The sequence below is a fragment of the Anabrus simplex genome, chromosome 1 (genome assembly GCF_040414725.1).
Source record: "Anabrus simplex isolate iqAnaSimp1 chromosome 1, ASM4041472v1, whole genome shotgun sequence".
In the NCBI taxonomy this organism is placed as follows: domain Eukaryota; kingdom Metazoa; phylum Arthropoda; class Insecta; order Orthoptera; family Tettigoniidae; genus Anabrus; species Anabrus simplex.
The window spans coordinates 802,245,860-802,261,035 of NC_090265.1; the positions used below are offsets into that span (position 1 = coordinate 802,245,860).

Below are 15,176 nucleotides of genomic sequence, written 5' to 3' on the forward strand. Positions count from 1 at the left end.
TCTTCGGGGGCTGCCAACAGTGGGGTTCGAACCCACTATCTCCCGAATACTGAATAATGGCTGCACTTAAGCGACTGCAGCTATTGAGCTCGGTACCAAGAAAGATGTTAGAAATGGAGTTGAAGGGAAGGAGACCTAGAAGAAGACCGAAGGACAGATGGCTGAAAGGTGTAAAGGAGGGCATTGAGGCAAGAGGAGAGAACTGAATGACAGTAAGAGAAGTGGTGGATGGACAGAAAATGATGGAGAGGCTTATGTTCCAAGGAGACCCAGCCTGTGGTTGGAAACTGCTCCAGATGATGATGATGATGATGATTATGATGACGACGATGAATTCTGAAATCCAACGTAAAACTGCGCTTTTTACTACAATGTGATATGTACCAAATTAAAAAAAAAAAATGAATATTATTGTCGAATTTTCCACAACCAAGTAAATTTAAATGACTTACCTAGAGCAGCTTTTTGGAACTTCTTCTTCTCACTGACCATCATAGCCTCCGCTTCATCAAATTTAAAACCTTTTCCGCTAAAACCTCCACCAGTGTGTACTTTCTTCCCTTCCTATGAATAAACAAAGCTTTACCCAAAATACATTGCAATTAAACATCAATAATCAAATGAGGAAATCACAGTGACAACAGAAAAATACATAACCGTCACAGAAGCTTACAAATACATTTGAAAATTCTTTTAAAAATCCAGACGTTGAACTGACGGAATAATGAACTTATCCACCCAGTGATCAACAAGATCATTATTCTCATGAATTTATCTTTGAATAAGTGAATACAATACACAGTATACATAAAAAGAAAAGGATTACAAATAGAAAGCACCGACCAACAAATTTTTAATAAGTCATGTAAGCCAAATTTAAATTTCAGCATAATCTTGAAAATATTTTGCAGCAAAAATTTTATCAACACACATAATATCAAACTGTCATTTGCATATGGAGGAATAACTTGTACCTTCTGCACTCATTTTGATGCAGTAAAGACAGGATTTTCATTGTAAGATTTAAAGTTTTATAAGTAAAAATAGAACTCACAGCAGCTTGCTTTGCCTTGTAACGATCCCACAATATCCGCAGAGGTTCTGGCACTGGAACCTGGCATAATTCCATAGCTCGCACTAGATCACCAGCATATCGTTCCTGCTCAGGTGTGATAAAAGTGTATGCAAAGCCCTTGTTTCCCGCTCTGAAACATAAACCAAAAGATATCTGCATCACACTCAACACAACTCTTAGGCAATTTACTTAAACGCCTTGACTTTTCAAAAAGCTCTTTATAAAATCCTAATTTTGTTCAGTTCACTAACTTTGTAACATTCTGATACTGAACTGCTTGAAATCAAGAACTGATTATACAATTACATGTCCATTTTAAAAGGAGAAATCCCAGCTTCTCACAACATGTAAACCTTAGCTAAGATAAATGTATAACACCCACCAAAGATACAAGTTACTTGTGAAAATAATTCTGTCTCTCTAAGAGAATATCACCGTGAATTTCTTGAAATTGTGAATTCTGCAAGAATTGACATCATCTTTATTTCATCTGAAGATCTTTAAAATTAAGATCTCTTCATCTACGATTGCCAACACTCGTAGCCGTGTTGAAACACCGGATCCTGTGAGATCTCCTAAGTTAAGCAACATTGGGCGTAGTCAAGATTTGGATGGGTTACCACGCGCTGTTGATGGGGGGTAAGGAAATGAAGGAGTAGAAAGGAACTGGCTACCCTACCGTATGTAAACTCCAGCTCAGGCACCCCTCTGCGGAGGTTCGGACCTGCCTTCGGGCAGAATACACCCTTACCTTTACATCTACGATTGATTCTAAGACACTCCACAATGCCAGGATTATGTTCTGAAAAGAGGTTTTACAAAGGGGCAATTTTTATTTAGTCATGGAAATGGCATCAGTTCATACAAAATGAGTGACCACAGGGATCCTGAAAGAAAAAAGTATTTCTTACTGTGCCGTATGTTTTAGGCAATTCCCTTGCCCCCTTTGGGCTTTGTTGGCTGCCTGGTTGCGCCTTTAACATTGACGTTTGTTTTTTCCATTTATTATTTATTATTATTATTAGCTGTGTACGGCCTTTTACGGGTTATGATTTATAAATGTCACTAACTAGCACCTTCTTTCGACGTTGATTTTCTCCCTTCGTCCTGCCGCCGCGCTACTATGGCAACATGCCTCCCCGCTCTTCCAGCCAATTGGGCTGGCCTTCCTCCCCTCCCTCCGGTCCGAAGCTCGCTTGTCGAGCTACGGACGGAGGTGAGGAACTTGACTTGCCTGATAGCCAGCAGCGGCTGATGTACTCGGTGCCTTGAGTTGTGGCGGCTAGTCCGTTTGGGTTTCGAACCCTGTCTTGTCCATGGTGTGGAGGTAAGCTCTTCTACTAGATAAAACTGATGTACTAGCGCGGGGTAGAACGAAGGGAGGATCTCACTATTGGGATTCCGAAATATTCAGTCCTAAGACGTGCCTTTTAATGTTATTGTATACAGGCAGGCACCTTGAAAATTAGCTGCCACCTCGAATGTTACTGGTTAAGGATAATAGATTCTCTGCTATTGTATGTACTGAGTGCTTTTGAACGGACGGCAGTTTGAATGATTGAATTTTGTTTTTAATGTTCTGGCTCAATGCCCAGTATGAATGTACTTAGTTCACAGCCTGAGGCTGTCTCGAGATTTAAACTATATTGTACGTGTTAACACGTTTAAAGGAAAACCCACTAAGGGGACTTGTATTGAAAATAAATGTGGTTATTTGCTAAAAGGACTGTTAGCTTGAAACAGGCCCAGGCCCGTGCGCTTTTTCCTTCATTCCTTCCCCTGTGGGGATGTTTGTAAACCTACGCAGGGGTACACTTACCATGGTAACAATGTATTTACAGAAGTAGAACAAGTGATTACTTTAAAATATTGGAAATATGTACTCAAAATTTCCTACTACTCAAACATCAAAACTGGTAGTTGCGAAGTTTAATTGATTCAATTGGAATAGAGATAATGACGCAAAATAGCAAGAGAATCTTCAAATACTCCCATAAGCACAGAATTTAAGGTAATCCCACTATCCTTTAGGTGACTCCACATAAATTTACGAGACACCACCCCTGTTTCCAAACAATAAACGCACTAATATCCAATACGAACACAGATCTCCATTCTCAACAGTATTATTGGTCAGGAGTACAAGGAAGTCTAAAATTCATCTAACATTTTTCTTGGTGCCATTCTATACAACATGATTTTAGGGACTTATAATCAGAAAATGTTTCCAACTAATAGAAGCTGATTTCATAGAGGTTTCAAAGTTATTTATTAATGGCTGCCTTTCAAACCATGGCATCAGTCTCTTCGAGAGCTTTCTAACTGTTTCAATTAATTTTGCATGGAGTTTCCAGAGAATAGGATAATTTTAAAAAATTCTTACTACAGCACTGTGTGGTGAACTAGTTTCATGTCTTAAAAATGTAGATCCAGAAATTAATAATGAGTAGAATAACTGATATGTGATATCAGATGAATATCATACTAGGTATGACATAATAACTTCTCTGCTAGTCAACGTGGATTGTCTACCACATATGCCAACTTCAAATATGTTTTATATACCTCGATGTATTAATTTTCTGACTCAGCTGAGGCAAGAATTTACAATAAGTACACTCACCAGCAGAAAAAAAAAAGAAGAAGAAGGCACAACACTATGTATTTCAGACAAAATTTAATGTTAGTCCATTTGAAACCTGGTAAAAATAAAATATTATGACATTACAACAATATGGCAGTGTAACATAAGTTAATTAGCCCATTTGAGGAGTTTCAGCGTGATAATTGATAAAGATTATTGTCGTGACAATAACAACAGTCCACCAACACAAATTTGGAAATGTCAAAACCTGGACCCCCTGTGGGTAGGGGCGGTAGAATAATACCCACGGTATCCCCTGCCTGTCGTAAGAGGCGACTAAAAGGGGCCCCAGGGGCTCTGAAATTTGGCATTGCTTCCACTTACTTGTGCCAGGCTCCTCACCTTCATCTATCCTATCCGACCTCCCTTGGTCAACTCTTGTTCTTTTCCGACCCCGAAGCTATTAGGTTTGCGATGACTAGGGAGTCTTTCATTTTCATGCCCTTCGCGGGCCTTGCCTTCCTTTGGCCGATACCTTCATTTTTCGAAGTGTCGGCCCCCTTCCATTTTTCTCTCTGATTAGTGTTATATAGAGGATGGTTGCCTAGTTGTACTTCCTCTTAAAACGTTAATCACAACCACCACCTGTCAAAACCTGGAGCTCTGCACACTTTCGTATGAAGTCCACTTGTCCACATGTTTTCAGCATATTTCCATTGCCTCAGACTTTATGCTTGGCAGGGACTTTCTCGCTCAACCTTCGCCACCGATGACAGGCCGCTACCGGCCGCTGGCGCGCGCAGTTTCCGGCACTTCCTGCCGTTGCTGAGAGCTCAGCTACAAGATAGCAGGGTGTTCAAAGAAGCTACTGCGTACTGTATGTCATATTGTATAGTGTTTTATTGTGATTGTGTATAGTGCTGTAATGTATGTGAAATATTTGTTACGTGAACGTGTATATCTGCACAATACTTACACTACGTGCAGAAAATCGTGTGCTAGGACAAAACAAAAGTTTCGAGCGAAATTTCCAGGGAGCCCCATTCCTATCAATCGGACAATAAAACAACTGGCTAAGGGATTCAAACGTACAGGTTCAGTAAACAATAAAAATAGACGTAAATGTAATCTCCTTACTAAAGCGTGTTTGGTACGAGGATCATACGTAAAAATGTGTGGCCCCTTCGTAGCCCAGATTTAACGGCATCTGATTTTTATTTGTGGGGAATGTTAAAAAATGTAGTTTATGGGAATAACCCTCACACACTAAACTTAAAGACAATATAAGAGCTGCAATTGCATCCATCAGTGCTGAAGAACTTTGTAGAGTAACCGAAAACTTCATTAGGAGATTCCGATTATGTTTGGCAGTGCATGGGGAACATTTTCAGCATAAACTGTAAAAATGGTGAGTAAAATGCATGATAAATGCATGATAATGCACGATAATGATTTTGAGCATAAACTGTAAACATGGTGAGTAAAATGCATGATAATTATTTTGAGCACCGTATTCTGCCATACGTACGCACGTGCGGTAACCGGCAACTGAACCGTCACTGGCGGCCAATGTCGAGCGAGAAAGTCCTTGTCAAGCATAAATAAAGACCCAGTATTACCACGAAACTCTGTGGAGTGATCCGCATGTTTGCGACATTTTCAGCGAAGGAGATGGAGAACTCTGGAGCAGCCATAGACTTCAACTTCCTCCGGGCATCTGGATAAGATAGCTGTTATGAAGAGACTTCTAATTTTTGCAAATGTATTTCATTAATTGAAGTTGGCACTTTCCAAGCCTATTACCGATTCGTCAGATGATTTTGTATTGTTGACAATGGTTATGCATGCAACAGTCATGTCCATCATCAAGTTGTGATATCGCATCATTAAGACATATCAAATGCAATAAAGTACTGAAGGCACCAAGTTCCTTTACTTCAAAATCAAAAAACAAACATTGGCGCCCTATGTGGGGCTCTCAATAACCTGAGATGTTCAGTACAAGCAAGATCATGAAAAGTGAAATGCAGAAATGAAAACAATGCGTCGCAATTGATGTTAAGCAGCGGAGTAAAAATACAACACATCTCGAATTCGTGGAATCTTTCACGGATAGTGAATTCTCGTTCATAACGAAAATCAGACGCTGATGCCAACAACTTCAACGGATTGCAGCATAAATCAGTAATCAGCCAAGTACGATTCGATGTTACATACATAAAAAGAAGTAGACAAGATTTCAAGATTTACGTTCTTCTCACCGCTCAATGCAAGAATCTCCGTGAGAGCGTGAGTCTCTTTGACATGTACACCATCCTTGCTATACATACGGTACTCTTAGATTCTAGCCTCTTTCCCTTAGCGCATGTTTTCGTAACAAACATGCACTAATCAACATAATAATAATAAGAAGAAAATAATAATTGAAGTCCATTGATCCTCCTGTTGTCATAAATACAAAAGATCCAAATTCCTTTGTCATATAACCTCAGTTCAGCATTACAATTCTTTTGAACTTATACATAACCTTCACGCAATCCCTTCGAACTTTCACAGCATAACCTTAATTTCAATATCTCGCAACTGAAACAAATTGAAACAATCGCAGGGTCGAGTAAAAGGCACATTAACAAGACCTGACATGAGCTGACATGTCAAAATCAAATCAATATCAAAAAGAGCTGACATGTCAAAATCAGAGGCGAAGGTTAGAATTTAAAAATGTGAAGAGCTATGGAATTCTTTTGAAGAAGTACAAATTAAAATAGAGGAAACAGAGATCACTGATGAAATAGCTGCACTACAGTTTGAAGGGGAATGTGAGGGAGAGCGAGAGCTATTTGAATCTATTTATTTCAGCGCAGTTACACAACTGCAAACGATAATAGATGAAGCAGAGGATGTTCAAAATAATTTGCTAGCTCAAATGAACATGGCAGTAAACAACGCCATTCATCAACAGGAAGTTCCACAAAATCATAACAGAAGAATACAGAAATTACCAGAAATTAAATTACTGAAATTTAACCGTGAATTCACAAAATGGTTGCTTTTTAAGAACAGTTTTGAGTCAACCATTCATAATGATACTCAACTAACAAATATTCAAAAATATCAGTATCTGAACGGTCTTCTGCAGGGCAAGGCACGCAAAGTCATTCAAGGTTTTACCATTTCAGAAGAAAACTACACAAGTGCTTGGAACTTGCTTCTAGATACATATGATAATCGAGACACGTCTAGATCAACTTTTCAAGTTTCCTACAGTTTTTAAAGAGAACAAATCTGAATCAGTCAGGCAATTACAATTTCATATTCAAACTCACATGGCTTCATTAAAAGCAATGAAGCAACCGGTACAATATTGGGATACATTGGTTACTCATCTAGCAAAGAAGCAGCTGGATTTCACTGAGCAAAGAGACTGGCAGGAAAGGGTGAAAGGCAACACTCCAGAAAAGATGCCAACATTGGATGATTTCTTGAAATTTTTAACTGAGCATTCCCAATCATACGTAGGTGGTTTGAAAAGATCTCGGAATGTACTAGAATTAATACCTCGGTAGAACTGCTTTTATTTTTCAACATAGTCTCCCTGTACACTAATGCATTTGGTCCAGCAATGTTCCAATGCCTTGATCCCATCTCGAAAATGAGATTCCTCCAGGCCTGCAAAATACCTCTCCAATTCGGCTGTCAGTTCTTCCCTTGTAGAAAATCTCCGTCCACCGAGGAAAATTTTCAGCTTGGGGAATAGATGAGTCTGATGGTGCCAAATCGGGTGAATAAGGTGGATGTGGCAACAATTCATACCCCAGTTCATGAAGTTTTAACATGGCAATAACACTTGTGTGCGGCAGAGCGTTGTCCTGATGAAAGATGACCTTTTTCCTTGCCAAACCAGGCCTTGTTTCGCGTATCTTTTCCTGTAGTTGGTCTAGGAGGTTTGCATAGTATTTCCCCGTAATTGCTTGGCCAGTAGGAAGATAATCTATCAGCAGAATGCCTTTTGCATCCCAGAAAACTGAGGCCATGACCTTTCCGGCCGAACGCACTGCCTTTGCTTTCTTTGGTGGTGGTGAATCAGCATGTTTCCACTGCTCTGACTGCTGTTTTGTCTCTGGGGTATAGTAGTGGACCCAAGTTTCATCTGTAGTCAAAAACTGGCGCAAAAAATCTTGTTGGTTGCACTGAAAACGGGCCAGACTTCGTTCGGACATTTCCAATCTGGTGCGTTTATTGTCCAATGTCAAGAGCCGCGGCACCCATCTTGCGGATAATTTTTTCATACCCAATTCTTCGGTTAAAATATAATATACCCATTCAGAAGACATCCCTACAGCTTCAGCCATCTCCCGCACTTTCAGTCGACGATCCTCCATGACCATTTTATGCACTTTTGCGATAAATTCTGGGGTCGTAACACTTTTTGGCCGTCCATCATCATCCAAGCTCTCCCAAACAAATTTAAACTCGCTGGTCCACTTGGCAACAGTCGAAAATGAAGGAGCAGAGTCCCCCAGTATGTTCTGAAAGTCGGCATGAATTTCCTTTGCTTTCATACCTTTCTTTACAAAGTATTTAATCACGGCTCGAATCTCAGTTTAGAAATCACTAAGCGGAAAGAACAGCAAAGAGACTTTTTTTTAAAATTATTATTTGTGTTATTATTGCGCGGGAACCTCATTGCTCTAGCACTGACATCTAGCGGTGATTTCGAGAAATTTTCAAACCGTCCTCGTACATGCTGTTAAATCACAACAAAACCAAGGCATTGAACATGAAGGCAAATCCGAAGGACAAACAACCTAGCAAGAAAGTTGTTATGACGACGACTCAGGCAAGCTGTAATCTGTGTGGTGGAAGTCACCTCATTTTTACATGTGAAGAATTAATTAAGTGATCAGTTGAAGACAGAAGAAAACTGCTCCAAGAAAAAGGACAGTGTTATAACTGTTTGAAACCAGGACATATTGCAAGAAATTGCAGAGGATCAAAATGCAAGAAATGTGGACTTCTTCACAACACACTTTTACATGCTGAGGAAGATGACGAACAGAAACAAAATGTTAAAGAGAATCAAGTGCCCACAAACCTGTGTGTCGAATCTAAGCATTCACCTGCTTCGCTCAATGTGAGCTTAGTGAAAGGAATAACATCGCAAATACTTTTGTCAACAGCTTTAATTGATGTGAAAGACGTTCACGGTTGGTGTGATTTTGTATAATAATAATAATAATAATAATAATAATAATAATAATAATAATAATAATAATAATAATAATAATTTATTTAATGTGTGCAAGAGATAGTTAGAAGTTCAATTTATTTTAAGTGTTAATATGTTGATAATAATACTACTACTTCTGTAATATATGTGGTTTAGTTATAAGATTAATATTTCTCAAGTAATAATGTTATTAGAAGAGTTATGTATATATAAAACAGAGTCCTGTAAATATGTAAACGACATGATAAAAAAATAAAAAAAAAAAATAAAAAAAGAAGAATGACATGCCGAGCCTTATTGGATCCAGGATCTCAGTCGAATCGAATAAAAGAAAGTCTGTATAAGAAGCTTGGTTTACCGAATGTCAAGACAAACACGCAGATTATTGGAGTAGATTGCTCCAAAGTGGAAACAAAAAGGATTACCAAAGTACACCTCGCTTCAAGTAATGACGGATTTGAGGTTGAAGCAGAATTTCTAGTTCTGCCAACTATAACAGCACAATTTCCACAGTTGGAGATCAAGGACAAAATTATTATTCCAAAGAGCATTTGCTTGGCAGATCCCACATTCAACAAGCCTGGAAACATAGACATGTTAATTGGTGCAGAACTTTATTGGAAAATAGTCATAGGTCCACCCAAGAATGAAGCTGAAGGACAACCAGCTCTGCAAAACACCCGATTAGGCTGAATTATAGGCGGTTAAGTTTCTGAGAACAAACAATGATCAACAACAACGTGCATGAAAATTAGCAATCCACAATTATCAGAACAGATGGAAAAATTTTGGAAACAAGAAGCAAATCTGGAGATTCAACATTACACATCAGAAGAAAGAATATGTGAAAGACTGTTCACGGACACCGTTTCGAGAGATACAACAGGTAGATTCATCGTAAGGCTCCCTACCAAGCAGATGTCATCCTTGGAGAACCAAGAAAACATGCACTAAACAGATTAGAATCATTAGTCAAGAGATTAAGCAGACACCCCGAACTCAAGACAGCTTATGCAGATTTCATGAATGAATATGAAAAAATAGGGCATATGAGCTTGATTGAAACAATCAAGATGTACCAAATTCATACTTCATACCCCATCAACCAGTGGTACGTCCAGATAGTGACACCACAATGGTCAGAGTGGTATTTGATGCCTCTGCAAAAACATCACTCGGGACATCACTCAACGACAAGCTCATGACAGGACCTAATTTACAGCAAGATCTTTTTCACATTGTACTTAGATTTCGCAGCCATAAGTACGTCATGACGGCAGATGTGGAAAAAATGTTTCGGCAAATCCTCATCCATCCTGAAGATCGAGCATTACAGCAGATTTTGTGGAAAGAGGAATCTTCAGCCCCTGTGAGGATTCATCAGCTGAATACGGTGACATATGGAACAGCATCAGCACCTTACCATGCCATGAGATGCCTAAATGAATTGGCTACTCTTCATGAAAATGAATATCCAGCAGCAGCAAAGGCAATTTGTGATGATTTTTATATGGATACTGCTTAAGTGGAGGAGACATTCTAGAAGATGTGATCGGGCTACGGCGGCAAATACAAAATATTCTCAAGAGTGCTGGAATGCATTTGAGGAAATGGAGATCCAACAGTAAAGAAATCTTGCAGGATTTGGAGAGCAAAAGCGACAAAGGGACTTTACTGGTTTTAGACAAAGATGAAGCTAGTAAGACTCTTGGACTCATCTGGGACTCAGCACAAGATTGCCGTCAGTTTCGAGTTGAGCTGGCAAAGCAGTCACCAAGATCCAAAAGAGAAGTCACCTCCAAACTCGCACAGATTTTTGATCCACTAGGACTCATGGGTCCAGTACTGATCAAAGAGAAGTTGTTGATGCAACACTTATGAGTAGATGGATTTGAATGGTATCAGCCATTGTCCCGAGAGCACCTTCAGATTTGGAACGAGTACTATACGTCATTAGAAAGACTGAATAACATCAGGATTATGAGAAACATAACTCCTAGGAATTGCTCTGGCTCTTTTGATTTGTTTGGATTTAGTGATGCTTCAGAGAAGGCTTTTGGAGTATGCATTTATGCAGTTTGTCAAACGCAAAATGGTCTCTACATTTCCAATTTACTTTGTGCGAAGATGAAAATAGCTCCTTTAAAAACCATTTCGTTGCCAAGACTCGAATTGGAGGCAGCCCTTCTTCTTGAACAACTTGCCAAAACAACAGTGAGTGCTCTGAAAGAAAAAATTGGTCAGATCAGATTATGGAGTGACAGTACAATTGTTTTGGGATGGATCAACACTGAGCCAAGGGTGCTCAAGACATTTGTGGCAAACAGGATTGCAAAGATTCAAGAAGCCACTGATGCATCCACCTGGAAGCATGTTCCTTCGACTGAAAATCCAGCTGATCTTCTCTCAAGAGGAATTACTTCAGCAGAACTCGAAGATAAAAAGCTGTGGTGGAGTGGACCTTCTTGGCTTTGCACACAATGTCAACAACCAGAGCATTCAGAAGAATTTGTAACAGAACTACCAGAGCTGAAGGTTACAGCAGTTACGTTGACAGCAACATCAACCAGCATTCTACTGAATAAATTCTCGTCATTTCCGAAATTATGCCATATAGTAGCATATTATCAAAGATTCATTTATAACTGCAAACACAAACCGCCAGAAGGGAAAAAAAGGTTCACTAGAAATACAAGAAACTTGTAAAGCAAGGAAACAGGTAGTCAAATGGACACAATTAGAAGCATTCCCTCAAGTACTACATTGCTTAATTAATAATCAAGACCTCCCAAAGAAGAGTTCTCTAAAGTCACTCAGTCCGTTTCTGGATAGTGACGGATTGATTAGGGTTGGAGGAAGGCTTTGTTTTTCAGAGCTAACATCAGAACAGAGACATCCTGTGCTTCTACCAGCAAATCATCACATCACCAGAATGATCATGGAAAATGAACATCGTCATCTGAAGCACTGTCTCCCAGAGCAACTGCTACATGCAACTCGACAACGAAATTGGCCTATCAGCGGCAGAAGAGAAGCGAAAAAGATTGTCAAAAGGTGTCTGAAGTGCTTTTGTTACCATCCTACAGTTCCGGAGCTACGCGTGGCAGATTTACCAAAAGAAAGGGTTAAGTTAGTTGTTCGACCCTTTGTTACCACAGAAGTGAACTATGCAGGTCCAATATCTGTAAGAGAAAGCCACAGAAGAGGCCGCATTCATACTTACAAGGGTTACGTAGCTGTATTTACATGCTTCAGTACCAAGGCAGTGCATTTGGAGTTGGTGTCGGAGCTAACGACAGAAGCTTTCTTAGCTGCTTTGCAACGCTTTACGACGAGAAGAGGTTTGTACAAGCAGCTATTCTCTGATAATGGGAAGAATTTCATTGGAGCAGCCAACGCACTACAAGATATCCAGTCCTTTTTGGAAAAGGGGTCAACGACCATTACCTCCTCACTCACTCAGCAGCAGATACAGTGGAGTTTCATTCCTCCCCGGTCACCCCACTTTGGGGGATTGTGGGAAGTAGCTGTAAAGATGATGAAAAGACATTTGCTGACTGAAACACAGGGACACGTGCTGACTTTCGAAGAAACCTACACTATTCTTTGCGATATAGAGGCTGTATTAAATTCACATCCCCTTACTCCCTTGCCAAATGATCCAAATGATTTAGAAGTCCTAACACCAGCACATTTTCTTCTAAGTGACTCGATCGTGCAACCTGTGCAAAGGGATTTGTTGAGAGAACCCGATAACTGTTTGTCACGTTGGCAGCATTTGCAGAAAATTCGGCAGCGGTTGTGGCAGACAAGGCAGCGAGAATACTTGCAAGAATTCAAAAAACGCGTCAAGTGGCATAATACCAATCGACATATTGATGTTGATTCTTTGGTGATATTAATTGAGGACAACATCCCTCCTCTAGAGTGGCCCAGAGGTAGGATAGTTCAAGTTCACCCTCGACGAGATGGTGAGGTGAGGGTTGTCACCGTTCGGATGGCTGGTGGAACTTTCACCCGAAGCATCAAAAAAATATGCCCTCTTCCCATTGAAGGGGATGATGAGAACTGAATTGAAGATTTCCTGTGATATTTCTAACTTTGTGTTATTTTCATCAAAGATATAATTTCAATACTATTTTCTTTTAATCATAAAAATATGATGTATAGGGTTTTGTATTAATGCATATGTTAAGAATAAGTATTTTTAGAATAGGTATAAGATTACAATAGTTGAAGGAACTCCTTTCAAGAGGAGCAAGATGTTATGAAGAGACTTTTAATTTTTGCAAATGTATTTCATTAATTGAAGTTGGCACTTTCCAAGCCTATTACCAATTGGTCACATGATTTTGTATTGTTGACAATGGTTACGCATGCAACAGTCATGTCCGTTATCAAGTTGTGAAATCGCTTCATTAAGACATATCAAATGCAATAAAGTATTGAAGGCACCAAGTTCCTTTACTTCAAAATCAAAAACAAACAATAACTTCTCCAGCGTTTTTATCTCCTGGATCTTCTTCTCCTGCTTGAATGTGGGGCACTCCTTTGAGATTGGAGCATGCGCACCCGGGCAGTTGACGCACATAGGTGGTGGTGTGTAGTCAACTCCAGCATGCTCACACTTCCCACACAATTTGCAGGTCGTCCAACCTGTACATCGCAATGAGGTGTGGCCAAACTTTTGACAGTTATAGCACCTCATTGGTGCCGGAATACATGGACGAACAGTCAGACGATACATTGACACTTTTATCCGTTCAGGTACAATCTCGGCGTCGAAGGTAAGGATGAAATCACCCACACGCCTCTTCAACCTCTTCACGTTGGTTACACCCCGACGTGCTAGGTACCGGATCATAGTATCATCGGAAGACTTAACCAAATCCCTGTGGAATATAACTCCCTTGCAGGAGTTAAGGGTCACCATAACTTAGCTTTAAGCAGCCGTCTGGATTGTTCAGCCGTAGATGTCTTTATAAGTACGGATCCACCGCGGAGCTTGCGCATCTCGTCGACTTCACCAGCAACAATTTCTTCGATGGAATTGCTGATCATGAAAGGACATTCATCAAGAAAACTCTTACCATCGACCCTGGAAGCAACCAGGAATCGAAGAAGACATTCGTCACATACATAGTCCACTGGAACTGGAGTATACCGCTTGTGTTTCTTGCCAATCTTAGACGCAGTTTTTTGAAGGGTGCCACCCTTTGAAAAAGTTGAAAGAGAAGAGAGAGGTTCTGCTTTTGGTCCCACGAGTACTCCGGAAATATGAATTCGACCTTCGGCAGAGCCAAGGAGTTGTACCGAAGGCAAGGCTATATACTCCAGAGGGCACCTGGTATCTGGAGGGGGTCACTAAGAACTACACTCCCAGTAGCCATGCATCACCTCACCACGACCTGAAACTTGTGATTGGGGAGGATAAAACCTCTGTACTAACTTATTCTACCCGAGGCAGAGAGGGTGGCCAGACAGGAAGAGGAATGAAATTTAAGAAGGTGAGAATCGAAGGGTAGAAATAGTGATGAAGAATAAAGAGCACAGACACTTCTCAGGCAACTCAGGGGACACCTTCTTAGTCTGGCTCTACACCGAGACCAATCCAGCATGGATAACCCTGAGCTGGCATAGCCCTCGGGATCAACAAGCAAACAAGCCCCCATACCGATGTCAAGGTCAAGGTGTCCCTAGAGCGGTTGGCTTCTGTGGCAAAACGTTTCATTTTCTTATTCAAACAGCTTCATTTAACCTAACTTATGGCTGGTTTCTGGAATGACAGTTATCTGTAGATGAGTAGTTATCAGTGACTTAACCTGGTGATACGTTGAAAATGAGTTTCCGAAACAACAGTTATCGGCTTCTTCACAGTTATCTGCGCAACGACTGGTAACTGCAGCTAGTGCTGTCGTTACCTCTATGTTAGAACTGATTCCAACAAATACCAATATGAGGCGCCACTCATACAAGGTCTTATATTAGTTTCGCAAACATTAATACGTGATAATGAACTGGTTATAATATAGAGTCAATCATTGTAGTTTTAACATGCTTGGGTGTGCTGGAGTCGACAATATTTCAGTCAGTACGTTTACTTCAACATTATCACAGGCTTTAGTCACTGATTTCACTTGTATGGTGTCATCTGTCCCAGCTGTTTCGGTTACAATCTCCTCGGACCACGACGCCTCTACCGTAGATATATCTTCCAATACGGGAAATGAATCATCAAATAAAACAGAACTCTAATCAAACTGATTTTCATCAGGCTCAAACTGATC

At 40.1% G+C, this 15,176-nt stretch overlaps 1 protein-coding gene across 4 annotated transcripts in view; it reads right to left on the bottom strand.

Annotated features, from left to right (window-relative positions):
- Window positions 1–15,176, bottom strand: part of Prp5 (pre-mRNA processing factor 5) — a 268,041-nt gene that overhangs the window by 52,060 nt on the left and 200,805 nt on the right. For all 4 annotated transcript variants that reach the window (XM_067136316.2, XM_067136315.2, XM_067136314.2 and 1 more), the window contains 2 exons: window positions 1,055–1,205; window positions 453–564 (listed from right to left, as the gene is read on the bottom strand). In XM_067136316.2, the coding sequence (XP_066992417.2) occupies window positions 453–564; window positions 1,055–1,205 (263 nt within the window). The remainder of the gene's footprint in view (window positions 1–452; window positions 565–1,054; window positions 1,206–15,176) is intronic.